Here is a 15,983-nt window from a genome sequence, read left to right as displayed (position 1 = left end):
AAAAATTCAAGTAGATCCTACCAAACAGAAATTGAATATGAAAATTTTAAATTATAATAGTTAAAGATTAAGATTTAAAAACATTTTAAAGATTTCTAAATTCAAGTTAATGCGTTAACAAAACACAACAGATTCTAGAGCAACAATAAATCAAAAGAAGAAATTGTTGGCGGTGTTTGTAATTTTTGCATTTCCTATGAGTTTTTAGAGCCAAAAAAAGATAAAAACTATTTATGAAAGCTGTTTCAATATGAAAGAATTGGTGTTTTGAGAAAGAGATTCAAATTCATCTTCAAAACTCAAAATCTGCATTCACAATTCTGTCACATGGAAACGAAATTCACATTTTCCGAGGTGCAAAGAATTTGAAAACTGACTTTGACTTATTTAAGGGTACTGAATGCAAATTTGTATTTTTTCCATCTGCTCTGTTTTTCGGTATAATTTTTGAAAATACAAGATTAAAATTCATTGAAAAAAATTGTGCACTTTCTAGCAAATGTGTACATTATCAAAAAGATTTAGAAAAAAAACTCTTACTTCATGATCAATTTTTCTGAAGACTGTGAGTAAATTACCGTGACTTCTGGACGACAAAATTATAGAATTAAAAACAAATTAAATATATATTTTTTTCAAATCGTTGTTGTTTAGGAACAAAATCTGTATCGTTTTTTTGGGAATTAATCATTTAGTGACATTCTTCCCTTAAATCTGCATCGATGAATAAATAAAAAATTATATATAGATTCAAAATAATTATTTGTTGTTCATGTACGTCAGTTGCTTCATCATCGATGGAACTCTCAACTTATTAGTTTTCTGACAACAAATCTGACAAAAAAATCGAGTTAAGGACGCAAATTTTTTCCAAAACAGTTCGCGAATGTTTTATTTTTTCCCTTGTGGTTTAAAACTTTCCCGTTATCAGTCGATTATTTTTTCGTCAACGAGGTAATCCATCAAGCTAACATTCAAAAGAGCTTTTTCTGACTTTTGACTTATACTGCTGGATTTCAAGATCTACATCAATTGTATCGCCGAAATCTTATCTTTCAGCTCTTTCACATAACTATTTTGAAATTTTAAGTAAAAATCCAGTTTAAGGTTTGAAACTCTACTTCTGGAAGTTTGGCTATTTCAATTGCAATTGATAAATACTCTTCACTAAACTAACCTTTTATGGCTTCATTCCATGTTTTTTATTATAAATCAATATTATTTTAAGAGTTTGGAATAATGAATAGGTACCTTCATGACGAAAAAAAACGATTTTTCATTTTCTTTATAATTTATGTGTTGATATTTCATTTGTTTCATTAAAATTAAAATTGAAATTTTGTATTATTACCTTAAATTCAAGAGCAAATCAATTAAAATTAAGTTCAAGAAGATTCATACTTCAGTATCTGATTTTGATAATCTTATTTTCAACAAAATGTTTAGTTAGAGGGTTGATTTTTTATATTGAGAATTTGAAAAATCAAAACCAAAATTTGAACAAGGATTGTGTTTCCAATTGAAATTTTATTACGAAATTGGAGTAAATTACTCCAATGGAAAATAATAACCGTTAATCAATTTGTAGTTCATAGCAATAAATAACTAAAACTTATCTCAAAACTATACTTGTTGTTTGGTCTAGCACTAAAAAGTATTCAGAAGCTCATCAACGTGTGTATAATTTTCATTTTTAAAATGACATTTATAACAAGAAATTCTTTAAAGATCTTTGAAAGTGACAATTTGAAACTACCAGATAAACAAATTATGACAACTTTCTTTTTATTAACATTTTTTAAAGTGAATATTAAAGATTTTCTGGTTGTTCTATAAATATTGAAAAAGTTTGTTAAAAGATATTATTATTCTTCACTTATTTCATATTTTTCGAAATACATCTGATTTTGTTCAGTGAAATTTGTACTCCTTTGAAAGTGGAAACCCTAACACCCTCGACCTCCCCCGCCACCCTCCCCATTTTTTCGCTTTTTCAAAATGTTCGTTTTTTAACCAGTTATTACGTTCCTTCATATTGACTGATTTTTGGAAATTTGGAAAATCACCCCCCCAAGAGCCAACTCTAGGACCGCCCCTGTGCCTAGCGTTCCTTGCTGATTTTCTCCTCCCGATTTTCAGTCATTGTTTACTCTAGCAACCATTCACTTCGCAACAGAATCAATTCGTTAGCGAGTTGATTCGGCGCGAGTTGATGACGATGTTGTTCATTCATGCCCAGACTCAGACCTTCAAGGAAGAATGCTACTAGGGATCAATTCCCGGGATAAAAATTAAGACCCATTTTTTGATAAATAATTAACATAACTTGAGAGGAAAATAAGCCAATATTGGCATAGATTTGGTTTTTGGGCACCTCTTGCGTTCCTCGAATTAAATCGCTTTGCTTCATGAAGCGTTCGCGGCGAAGCATGATCGTCAGCGAGTCGAGTAGATGACGAATAATTCGACGCCGTCCACGCGCAATGTATTCATTGGTAGCGAATGATGATTGTTTGATGGTTACCGATAGTTACTCAGAAAATAACTGATCACTAAAGAGGGGAAAAAAAACAAACTAGGTATGCGTCGTTCGATGCTGAAAAGCATCGTTTGTAAAGAAAATAAACTTTCTATGTTGTGGGGTAAAATCGTTGGTGACTAGGATGGGAGTAAAAACTCATTCTGAGCGAAGATCAGCAACCTTGGATGCAGGGTATCCTCGTAAAGGTCCCGAAGAAAGGAGACCTAACTGAGTGCGGTAACTGGCGTGGCATAAACTTGATCTGCACAACCCCAAGGTACTCAGCAAAGTGATTCTTAACAGGATCCAAGAGAAAATCGACGCTACACTTTGACGGCAACAAGCTGGATTCCGATCCGGAAGATCATGTGTTAACCACACACAACGTTACGAATCATACTGGAACAAATCATCGAATTCTAGGAATCGAATTCTCTTCTACTGGTGTTCGTTGATTTCGAACAAGCATTTAATCGAATGAACCACGAAAAAATCTGGGCGGCTCTAAGGCGACGAGAAGTCCCAGAGAAACTAGTCCATCTCATTGAAGCACAATACGAGCCATTTTCGTGTAGAGTCTTGCACAACGGTGTTTGCGTTTGCGAGTCTCCGGAACATCTGGCGGTTACGCCAGATCTCTCTGTAGGAAATATTGATAGTAATGATAGTAATTTATTCTTATAGATTGGCAACGCGGTAAAACATTGCCAAAGTGTTCGATCAAAAATGATAGCGTAATAGATAATTAAATCAGAGCAATTATATAAAAAGAAATCCCAACGAATTGTTTCTAATGTCTGGGTTAAAAAGGTTTAAAACTGCGAGTTTAAGAAATAGTAGAAATTTATGTTAGTGTGTATTACTAGCATTACGAGTTAACGAAGCTACTGTTGCTATTCAACTTCAAAATGGCAGCAAAATCGATGTGTAACGAAGGTAACGCAACCAACGTGAGAGAAAAGAGCGGGGAATTCCGTTCAGAGAAGGGATGAAAATTTAGGTGAACAGACCGTTACGTTAGCCAAGGAGAGAAGGAGAGTCTAATCGATGGAGAGCAAACGCTGATCGAGAGTTTCGGAGCAGGGTTGCCAACATTTATTTTCAAAAATCAGGGAACTTGCGAAATAAAAATCAGGCAAAATCAGGCTACGTAAAAGTAACGGAAATTACGCTCAAAGTGATGACCTTTTTTTTTTTTGGTCATCTCTCCACATTTTCACTCCAATATGTGTTGTGAGCCTACTTAGATGAATAACTCTACTGCATCAAAGCAATCAAAACATTCCCTTCAATTCTCTTTTGCAATAAGAATTAACGGGAATCTTTCGATTGGTTTGATTCAGCCTCATTTTCACTTTTTCACTTCAGCTATGGTACCTACTCCAGTTCCTTACTGCCCATTTTTCATGACGTTCGCAAAAATCAGGCATATTTTCAAAAATCAGGGAAAATCAATGGCTTATCAGGTTGTCAGGCAGAGCCTCGAAAAATCAGGCAACGCCTGAAAAATCAGGCACATTGGCATCTCTGTTTCGGAGGGTAGAACAAGCGTGACCTGGAGAGAAATCGTCAGTTGGTAAAGTATTGTAGAAAAGCACAGATCGTATTTGTGAGTGGCTTGAAAATTAGTGACGTGAAATTAAAATGGCGTCTCGGAAAACTAGTTTCGGATTCCTTGAAGAGGATAATTCCACCGGTCACGACACTCTCTACGAACGAAAATCCGAATCTTCAACTCAAACGTCAAATCCGTATTGCTGTACGGGTGAGAAACTTGGTGCTCATATGCGGTGACCACGTGAAAACTGCTATTATTTGTAAACCGCTGCCTGCGGAATATCATCCGCGCTTGGTGGCCTGGCAACTGGATCTTGAATGAGGAAGTACATCGCCGGTATCATCAAATGGCGCTAGAAATCGAGATTCGGGAACGTAAGTAGAGATGGATCGGACACACACTGCGAAGAGATGGAAACGAGATTTGCAGAGAGGCGCTTAAATGGAATCCAGAGGGACATCGGAGACGAAGCAGACCCAGAAACTCGTGGCAGAGAAGCCTAGCCGCCGAAATCCGAACTGTCGACGAGAATTTTGACTGGGACCAAGTGAAGACGCTGGCTCCGGATCGTCAAAAGTCGAGGTCTTTTACCACGGCCCTATGCACCGGAGGATCGGCGCGGGAACATTAAGTAAGTTAGTTTGTTAAACGAGAATTTATAAAGCTAAATAGAACCGAAAAAGGAAAAACAAACGGTTTACGTTGAGAAAATTATGATCAAAGCAGGGTGGCCAGCGAGTTTCCATTTTTAAATTTCCGGTTTTCCCTTAACAGATTTTATGTCTTTACGGTACTTTTTACAAATTTTTTTGGTTGAACAAATAGATATTTTATGAAATTTGTAAGTAAAAGTGCGTGAAAACTGGAAAATTTCGTCATCTGGGATTCTTGAAACACCGCATTGTATCATTTTAACACCACATTATGATTGCATGTCGTTGACGTTCCGGATCTCAAATTCTCTGGGAAATTTCAAAGTTCGTTCAACTAATCAGAATCGAAACTTCCACTTGTCACAACTTTGAGGTTCAAAGGCTTTTAAAATCTTTAAAATTATTGTGACTTAAATATATTTTCCGAGACATTGAATGTAAGATTTTTTCGTGAAAATAATCAAACAATATTGCAAATGCACATATTTTGTCAATTTTAAAATGCGGGGGAAATTAATAAAGTTTAAGGTATTTGATTAAAATCTTTTTGGATTCTTGGAAAAATAATGTTAGATTTATAAGAATTGGACGAAAAAATAGAGATTTGTTGTCATTATTTCCACCATAACTCAAAAAGGAATGGAAAGCCCATAATGATGTCATAAAATGAAATCTGCAACATCATAAAGGCAGGAAAATGATGTATTTTGCCGAATATTTGATGATACAGGTGATACTTTTTTAAGATTTCTGATTTCTCATATAGAAGTTTACCATATTTTAATTCAAAACTTGGGAAAATTTCAAAGTTATTATTTGATTGCACTTGGGAAGTTATAAAGTTATAAAATAATGTACATTTGACAAGGGTTCATCAATCTCAAAAATTTCAAAATATAAAATTTATTAAAAACCGCTAAAATGAACCAAAATAATTTTTTTTAAAAATTCTTATACAGTACCGTTCACAATTGTATAGAAATTGAAAGCACGCAAACTGTCACTTCAACATTGAACTTCCATATCTTTTTACTCTGATGATATTTTTTTATCAAATTTTCTGCGTTAGATAGATCAACTATCACACTATTAGGCCACAAAATTTGAGCTTTCTGGAGTTTGTATGGCCTGAGACACAGTAATTCTACGAAAATCGTACTTTTAGGGCTTTTCTCATTCGAACTGCAATATCTCAGAAACTACATTACATTTTTAACTGTAATTTTGCAGAGTGATTGTTGAAACATGAAGCTAGCATGTCAAAAGTTTTTGAAAAGTTCTATCGATGGAATCAAAAGTTACGCGAGGTTCAATGTTTCAGGCATGAACCTAAAAATGCGATTTCTATAGAATTTTGGACGAATGTTTCCATAAAAAAATCCTATTTTATGTTTAACAAACAGTTAATCAATTTCAACCAAAAAATCAAAACAATATCGTAAGATTCTGTTTTCAAAACACAAACAGATCATTTATTTCATTTTTTCTTTTTTTAATTGCTTTTGCCAGACATTTTTTGACCGATTTGATGATGGAAATGATATTGTTCTCATGAATCGTCCAAAATTCTATAGAAACCGCATTTTCACGTTCATGCCTGATATATTTTACCTCGCGTAATTTTTAATCTCATCGATAGAACTTTTCAAAAATTTTATACATGCTAGCCTCATGTTTCAACAATCACTCTGCAAATTTTTAAGAAAAAATGTAGCGTAGATTCTGAGATATTGCAGTTTGAATGGAAAATTTCCAAAAAGTACGATTTTCGTAGAATTTCTGTATCTCAGGCCACACAAACTCCAGATAGCTCAAATTTTGTGGTATAATAGTGTGATAGTTGATCTATCTAACGCAGAAAAAATGATCAAAAAATAACATCAGAGTAAAAAGTTATGGAAGTTCAAAGTCGAAGTGATAGTGCGTGTGCTTTCAATTTCTATACAATTATGAACGGTACTGTATATCAGTAAATTCAGATAAATAAACAAGCTTTTTTTGTGCTGTTCGTGTATTTTACTTTCAAACTCGGACTTAAAAAAAATCAACACAAATTCTGAAAAACAAACTTAGTATTGCAATTATGATCCATAAATGTCGATATTAGTTGCAAAATTTAAAAGGCAATTCGAACTTAAAATTTAAATTTTGAATTCTAATCTTAAGATTTAAATTTAAAAATTTAGATAAATGATCAATAAATACCATTACTATTGTTTTGTTTATTTTCATTCTGAATTTGGATACATGATTTTCGAATTTTATTTGAACAATAATTTCTGAAATAAAAGTTAAATCCAGATAATGAGTAAAAATTAAGAATCTCAGGCTAAGTTATATGTTTACATTTAAAAATTTGAATTTAAGATCGATTTCGAAACTTGAATTGTCAAACTTGTACCAGAATCTTTTTAAAAATTCATTTGACTGAACGCATAATTCAAGTCTTAGCACAGAGAAGTTAATTCGACCTTCTCTGAGTTCTGAAAGAAATCTGTATTCAGAATCTAAATTTCAAATATCATGCTGAGCCTGAATTTTGAATCAAAGTTCTATATCAATTCTGAATCCAAAATTTGGATTCTGAAATTAGAATTTCGAATAATTCTGGTATTCATTTCTGACATTCGGTGGAAAAGCGAAAATTGAAGAATGGAAACACACATAAACTTTTCTCATTTCGTGTTTTCATCAAAGAACTACAACTAACGTCTATAACAAATTTTTGATAAAAAATTACTATTGAATAAGGATTTATATAGTAAAAGTGATTTGCACTGCATAAGATTTTTTCCCGGTTTGGATGTCAAATTCCCGGTTATTTCCCGGTTTTCCCGGTGCTATTTTCAATTCCCGGTTTTTTCCCGGTTTTCCCGGTTCGCTGGCCACCCTGTAGCTTAGTAATCAAACACCTTATCAATTACCCATTACGCAAAAAACGTAGTAAAATGAGTAATTCAAATGTTAAGTTCGATGTAGTTAAAGTAAAAATTTAGGGCCACATGTTATAAATAACCGCAGCCACCGAAAGTGTTGTGTTCAATTTAGTAGTGTTTCATGATGAATTTTATATCATTTGAGTTTGTTCCGAACTGTCTTAGCAATTGATAAACTAGCATTTGTAAATATTATGAAGCTGTTTTGTATCCTTTATGATCAAAAAAACTCGTTAAAACCGTCAAAATAGAGACTGATCAATGTTACCCCGAGGCATCAAATTCTAAAAGACGACGAATCGACGAAAGAAAAAGACGAAATAAAAAAACGAAAAAAAGACGAAATCGATTTTTAAATCAAATTTAAAGTAGTCTAATAAATTTCATGTTTTACGTTCATAGGAGTCTAGTACTGGTTTTAAAAATATGAAATAGAAAAAAATTATCGAAAAGTATTGAAAAAAAGTGATCAGTCTTATCCCGGATTACGGTACCCTAAGAATAATTCTACTTATTCTCTCCATTTCACGGTTTTCATTAAAAAAATGTGTGATCTTCAAGTAGATAAGAGAGTTTTCGACAGAAATTCTACCATTAGCATGACCAGCTTAAAAGTCATAGAACAATGTAGGGCTAAACTCTCCTCAACATTACGAGTTGTCTAGATTTTCGTCTCATCGAAACTTTTTCTCTTTACTGGGAAGGAAACTGTGGCAAAACTTTTAAAAATGTTGAATTAGTTCTAGTGTTTCATAGATTACCTGATCCTCTGAAAAGCGCATTCCGTTCTCCTCCATGCAGGCTCGCATTACGTGTTGCAGCTCCAGATGTTGTATCAGCCCATCGCCTGTAGATATTTGGTGAAAAAAATTAGATTTAAATGCATTAAAAAAATATGAAAGAAACATTTGTGACATGAATGAAAGTCTTATTAAGAATGGAAACACATTAATCGGAGGAAGCAGTTAACGAATGTAAACCAGCAAGCAAGCAAGCAATCAAATCTTTCGAACACTTCTGCGCCTCTTTAATGAACTCCTCGCGAATATGGTATTTTGGTCAATTTTGGCACCACAACATCATTAATCTACATTTTCCCCCGGTGTGGTGAGTTGCTTCTGTTCTACCTCAGGATCCTTCTGCCCGGGTGACGGACGCATCGGCTTTGCTGGTTATTGATTTTTCGGTCTGAATTGCTACAAGCTGTTGAACATGGTTAAACCGCGGCTAATTACGACGACTAAGTCATTAAATAAACAGGGAGAAAAAAGGTTTTTTATTACTCGGACAGCCGCCGCCAGCAGCCAACATCACAAGATCTCTTTCAAGGGTTCTCTCCTCTTGGTTGAGGTGATGGCGGCAATAACGACATAACCCTTAGCGCCCATCCCCAAAAAAGGATAATGACTGAGACCGCAAGGGGGGAAAAAAAGAACAAAAACGTGAAAACAAACTAAAATGCTCAGATAAGGAATGTGCCTTGGGCTGGGAATGAGTAGAAATAAGCAGCAAAAATAAAAATGAAATAAACCTAGTGCTCGACAATGTAAGACAGAAGTGATGTTGAATTGAGAAATGCTGAAGGGCAAGTTTGGGACCAAGCCCCGAAAGCCTCGAAAAAGCAAAAAAAAACCCCAACAGAAAACGGCGGCGCGTGATAATGAGACCCTTAATTGATATCAATTATAATAAAAATAAATCAAATAGTTCGTATATACCATCCAAATCATATACTTTGAATAAAAATTTAATTTTATCCTCCGGAGACTGGCCGGCAAACTGATGGATTGCATCGATAAATTCCTGTGGAACGTAAACAGACAAACAGAGAGAAAACAGAAAAAAATAACAGATTAAAATGTGCCGATAGCAGCAGGGCTTTTTGAGCAGTCATCGGCTGTCTCGAAATTTAACATTAATTAACTGCACGTGCACTGATTAAAGAAAAAAAAAATCCGCCAGCTCACTCACCTGCAAGGAAATCGTTCCCGAGTTGTCTTTATCGAATATTTGAAAGACACGTTCCGTGAAGAATGGCTATGTTGCGAATAATAAAAATTTGGAATAAATCAAAATCTAATCTGTTGAAAAAAAACGTTACTTACATTCTTGGATGTGACGATCTTTTTGAACTCCTCCCGGCGAATTTCCTTCTCGTTGCCAACGGTTTTGATGAAAAGTTGCTCCAACCGTTCCAGGGATGATTTGTCGAAGCCTGTGCGGGGCCTGTAGGTGTAAGACAAAAAAAAAAAGTTCGAATTGAGATTTAAAGAACTAAAGTGTCACGGTGTCTCTTTTAAGTATCCTCGAATAAAAAAAATAGACATTTTTTATATCTTTTATTAATTTATCGTATTGTTCGCAACCTTCAAGATATTTTTTTTTAAGTACTTTCAATATTTAAAAATTTTTTTTTGTTTTTCAATGCTAAAAGACATACCCCTGTTAAACAGCTAATAACTTTTTTGCGTAATGAGAAACGAAGTTAAGATCTTCGACAAAGTTGTTCAGCGGAAAATTTTCACCACAGAATTTATAAATTGGCAAGAACCATCAGAAGATCATCAAAAATGATGTAGATTTTTCAGTAAAAAATATTCAATTTTCCCATACAAACTTGACAATACAAATTTACTCATGTAAACGTAACTTGAAAAATTCTGTATAAAACGAAGCAATTTATACCCCTGGGTTTGAGAAATTCTAAAATGACCTCAAATCGATTTAGTCTATTGGCTCAGTTACATTAGTTTTAAGCAGTAAAATAAAAAAAGTCCTTTTTACTGCTAAAAACTAATATTTTTTAGCTATCTAATACATGTCTGATTTCTATAATGTTCAAAGGTAGTTTTGAGTAGTATTCAAAATAATAAAATAATAATAAAAAATCGCTGGATTTTGGCAACATTCGATTTTGGCAACATTCGATTTTGGCAGTGCAAAATTCACGAGCGTGTTGCCAAAAACGAACGGGGTCTGTACTGTGAACTTTAACCAGTTCTCAAAATACATTTCTGCAATTTAAATTGATAAAAAAAATAAAGAAAACGCTTAATAAAATATATCAAGTTACATGGCATCCAATAAGATGTCTTATTTAAAACCAAACTGTGTTTTCTGTCATTTTTTGTAATGTTTATCATTTTTGTCATTTTTGTCATTTTGTTTATTTTGTTTATTTTTGTCATTTTTGTCATTTTTGACATTCTTGTTAATTTTGATAATTTTGCCAATTAAGGCCATTTTGTCAATTTTGTAAATTTTGTCAATTTTGTCAATTTTGTCAATTTAGTCAATTTAGTCAATTTTGTCAATTTTGTCAATTTTGTCATTATTGTCAATTTTGTCAATTTTGTCAATTTTGTCAATTTTGTCAATTTTGTAAATTTTTTCAATTTTGTCAATTTTGTCAATTTTGTCAATTTTGTCATTTTTGTCAATTTTGTCAATTTTGTCAATTTTGTCAATTTTGTCAATTTTGTCAATTTTGTCAATTTTGTCAATTTTGTCAATTTTAACAATTTTGTCAATTTTGTCAATTTTGTCAATTTTGTCAATTTTGTCAATTTTGTCAATTTTGTCAATTTTGTCAATTTTGTCAATTTTGTCAATTTTGTCAATTTTGTCAATTTTGTAAATTTTTTCAATTTTGTCAATTTTGTCAATTTTGTCAATTTTGTCATTTTTGTCAATTTTGTCAATTTTGTCAATTTTGTCAATTTTGTCAATTTTGTCAATTTTGTCAATTTTGTCAATTTTAACAATTTTGTCAATTTTGTCAATTTTGTCAATTTTGTCAATTTTGTCAATTTTAACAATTTTGTCAATTTTGTCAATTTTGTCAATTTTGTCAATTTTGTCAATTTTGTCAATTTTGTCAATTTTGTCAATTTTGTCAATTTTGTCAATTTTGTCAATTTTGTCAATTTTGTCAATTTTGTCAATTTTGTCAATTTTGTCAATTTTGTCAATTTTGTCAATTTTGTCAATTTTGTCAATTTTGTCAATTTTGTCAATTTTGTCAATTTTGTCAATTTTGTCAATTTTGTAAATTTTTTCAATTTTGTCAATTTTGTCAATTTTGTCAATTTTGTCATTTTTGTCAATTTTGTCAATTTTGTCAATTTTGTCAATTTTGTCAATTTTGTCAATTTTGTCAATTTTGTCAATTTTGTCAATTTTAACAATTTTGTCAATTTTGTCAATTTTGTCAATTTTGTCAATTTTGTCAATTTTGTCAATTTTAACAATTTTGTCAATTTTGTCAATTTTGTCAATTTTGTCAATTTTGTCAATTTTGTCAATTTTGTCAATTTTGTCAATTTTGTCAATTTTGTCAATTTTGTCAATTTTGTCAATTTTGTCAATTTTGTCAATTTTGTCAATTTTGTCAATTTTGTCAATTTTGTCAATTTTGTCAATTTTGTCAATTTTGTCAATTTTGTCAATTTTGTCAATTTTGTCAATTTTGTCAATTTTGTCAATTTTGTCAATTTTGTCAATTTTGTCAATTTTGTCAATTTTGTCAATTTTGTCAATTTTGTCAATTTTGTCAATTTTGTCAATTTTGTCAATTTTGTCAATTTTGTCAATTTTGTCAATTTTGTCAATTTTGTCAATTTTGTCAATTTTGTCAATTTTGTCAATTTTGTCAATTTTGTCAATTTTGTCAATTTTGTCAATTTTGTCAATTTTGTCAATTTTGTCAATTTTGTCAATTTTGTCAATTTTGTCAATTTTGTCAATTTTGTCAATTTTGTCAATTTTGTAAATTTTGTAAATTTTGTCAATTTTGTCAATTTTGTCAATTTTGTCAATTTTGTCAATTTTGTCATTTTTGTCATTTTTGTCATTTTTGTCATTTTTGTCAATTTTGTTAATTTAGTCAATTTTGTCAATTTTGTCAATTTTCTTCAATTGACCAAATTGACAAAATCAACAAAATGACAAATTGAGAAAAATGACATAAATGACATAAACTACAAAAAATTACAAAAATGACAAAAATGACAAAAAACACATAAATCACAAAAATTTCAAAAATTACAAAAATAACAAAAATGACAAAAATTACAAAAATTATAAAAATTACAAAAATAACAAAAATTACAAAAATAACAAAAATTACAATAATTACAAAAATTTCAAAAATTACAAAAATGACAAAAATTACAAAATTACAAAAATTACAAAAATAACAAAAATAACAAAAATAACAAAAATTACAAAAATTACAAAAATTTTAAAAATTACAAAAATAACCAAAATTACAAAAATTACAAAAATTACAAAAATTACAAAAATTACAAAAATTACAAAAATTACAAAAATTACAAAAATTACAAAAATTACAAAAATTACAAAAATTACAAAAATTACAAAAATTACAAAAATTACAAAAATTACAAAAATTACAAAAATGACAAAAATTACAAAAATTACAAAAATTACAAAAATTACAAAAATTACAAAAATTACAAAAATTACAAAAATTACAAAAATAACAAAAATTACAAAAATGACAAAAATCACAGAAATAACAAAACTCACCAAAATGACAAAAATTACAAAAATGACAAAAATTACAAAAATGACAGAAATTTCAAAAATGACAATCAATCAAAAATTAAAAAAATTAAAAATTTGCAAAAATTACAAAAATGAAAAAAAAAAATAAAAAATTACAAAAATTACCTTCATTTCACAAAAATTTATATTTTATAATGTTATGAAATTTTGTCATTTTTATCATTTTTATCATTTTTAATTTTTGTCATTTTTGTCATTTTTGTCATTTTTTTCATTTTTTTCATGTTTTTCATTTTTGTCATTTTTGTCATTTTTGTCATTTTTGTCATTTTTGTCATTTTTGTCATTTTTGTCATTTTTGTCATTTTTGTCATTTTTGTCATTTTTGTCATTTTTGTCATTTTTGTCATTTTTGTCATTTTTGTCATTTTTGTCATTTTTGTCATTTTTGTCATTTTTGTCATTTTTGTCATTTTTGTCATTTTTGTCATTTTTGTCATTTTTGTCATTTTTGTCATTTTTGTCATTTTTGTCATTTTTGTCATTTTTGTCATTTTTGTCATTTTTGTCATTTTTGTCATTTTTGTCATTTTTTGTCATTTTTGTCATTTTTGTCATTTTTGTCATTTTTGTCATTTTTGTCATTTTTGTCATTTTTGTCATTTTTGTCATTTTTGTCATTTTTGTCATTTTTGTCATTTTTGTCATTTTTGTCATTTTTGTCATTTTTGTCATTTTTGTCATTTTTGTCATTTTTGTCATTTTTGTCATTTTTGTCATTTTGGTCATTTTAGTCATTTTTGTAATTTTTGTAATTTTTGTAATTTTTGTTATTTTTGTAATTTTTGTCATTTTTGTCATTTTTGTCATTTTTGTCATTTTTGTCATTTTTGTTACTTTTGTAATTTTTGTCATTTTTGTTATTTTTGTAATTTTTGTAATTTTTTTAATTTTTGTAATTTTTGTCATTTTTGTCATGTTTGTCATTTTTTCATTTTTGTCATTTTTGTCATTTTTGTCATTTTTGTCATTTTTGTCATTTTTGCATTTTTGTCATTTTTGTCATTTTTGTCATTTTTGTCATTTTTGTCATTTTTGTCATTTTTGTCATTTTTGTCATTTTTGTCATTTTTGTCATTTTTGTCATTTTTGTCATTTTTGTCATTTTTGTCATTTTTGTCATTTTTGTCATTTTTGTCATTTTTGTCATTTTTGTCATTTTTGTCATTTTTGTCATTTTTGTCATTTTTGTCATTTTTGTCATTTTTGTCATTTTTGTCATTTTTGTCATTTTTGTCATTTTTGTCATTTTTGTCATTTTTGTCATTTTTGTCATTTTTGTCATTTTTGTCATTTTTGTCATTTTTGTCATTTTTGTCATTTTTGTCATTTTTGTCATTTTTGTCATTTTTGTCATTTTTGTCATTTTTGTCATTTTTGTCATTTTTGTCATTTTTGTCATTTTTGTCATTTTTGTCATTTTTGTCATTTTTGTCATTTTTGTCATTTTTGTCATTTTTGTCATTTTTGTCATTTTTGTCATTTTTGTCATTTTTGTCATTTTTGTCATTTTTGTCATTTTTGTCATTTTTGTCATTTTTGTCATTTTTGTCATTTTTGTCATTTTTGTCATTTTTGTCATTTTTGTCATTTTTGTCATTTTTGTCATTTTTGTCATTTTTGTCATTTTTGTCATTTTTGTCATTTTTGTCATTTTTGTCATTTTTGTCATTTTTGTCATTTTTGTCATTTTTGTCATTTTTGTCATTTTTGTCATTTTTGTCATTTTTGTCATTTTTGTCATTTTTGTCATTTTTGTCATTTTTGTCATTTTTGTCATTTTTGTCATTTTTGTCATTTTTGTCATTTTTGTCATTTTTGTCATTTTTGTCATTTTTGTCATTTTTGTCATTTTTGTCATTTTTGTCATTTTTGTCATTTTTGTCATTTTTGTCATTTTTGTCATTTTTGTCATTTTTGTCATTTTTGTCATTTTTGTCATTTTTGTCATTTTTGTCATTTTTGTCATTTTTGGCAGTTTTGTCATTTTTGTCATTTTTGTCATTTTTGTCATTTTTGTCATTTTTGTCATTTTGTCATTTTTGTCATTTTTGTCATTTTTGTCATTTTTGTCATTTTTGTCATTTTTGTCATTTTTGTCATTTTTGTCATTTTTGTCATTTTTGTCATTTTTGTCATTTTTGTCATTTTTGTCATTTTTGTCATTTTTGTCATTTTTGTCATTTTTGTCATTTTTGTCATTTTTGTCATTTTTGTCATTTTTGTCATTTTTGTCATTTTTGTCATTTTTGTCATTTTTGTCATTTTTGTCATTTTTGTCATTTTTGTCATTTTTGTCATTTTTGTCATTTTTGTCATTTTTGTCATTTTTGTCATTTTTGTCATTTTTGTCATTTTTGTCATTTTTGTCATTTTTGTCATTTTTGTCATTTTTGTCATTTTTGTCATTTTTGTCATTTTTGTCATTTTTGTCATTTTTGTCATTTTTGTCATTTTTGTCATTTTTGTCATTTTTGTCATTTTTGTCATTTTTGTGTCATTTTTGTCATTTTTGTCATTTTTGTCATTTTTGTCATTTTTGTCATTTTTGTCATTTTTGTCATTTTTGTCATTTTTGTCATTTTTGTCATTTTTGTCATTTTTGTCATTTTTGTCATTTTTGTCATTTTTGTCATTTTTGTCATTTTTGTCATTTTTGTCATTTTTGTCATTTTTGTCATTTTTGTCATTTTTGTCATTTTTGTCATTTACTTGAGATCGGAGTT

General features: G+C 29.5%; 1 protein-coding gene across 1 annotated transcript in view; it reads right to left on the bottom strand.

Moving 5' to 3' along the window:
* Positions 1-15,983, bottom strand: part of LOC129746177 (NADPH oxidase 5) — a 357,046-nt gene that overhangs the window by 63,922 nt on the left and 277,141 nt on the right. The window contains exons 5-8 of the mRNA XM_055739712.1: positions 9,774-9,894; positions 9,640-9,705; positions 9,387-9,471; positions 8,430-8,515 (exon numbers count right to left, since the gene is read on the bottom strand). Coding sequence (XP_055595687.1) covers positions 8,430-8,515; positions 9,387-9,471; positions 9,640-9,705; positions 9,774-9,894 — 358 coding nt within the window. The remainder of the gene's footprint in view (positions 1-8,429; positions 8,516-9,386; positions 9,472-9,639; positions 9,706-9,773; positions 9,895-15,983) is intronic.

The sequence above is a fragment of the Uranotaenia lowii genome, chromosome 2 (genome assembly GCF_029784155.1).
Source record: "Uranotaenia lowii strain MFRU-FL chromosome 2, ASM2978415v1, whole genome shotgun sequence".
In the NCBI taxonomy this organism is placed as follows: Eukaryota; Metazoa; Arthropoda; class Insecta; order Diptera; family Culicidae; genus Uranotaenia; species Uranotaenia lowii.
This window is presented reverse-complemented; position numbering and strand designations above follow the sequence as displayed.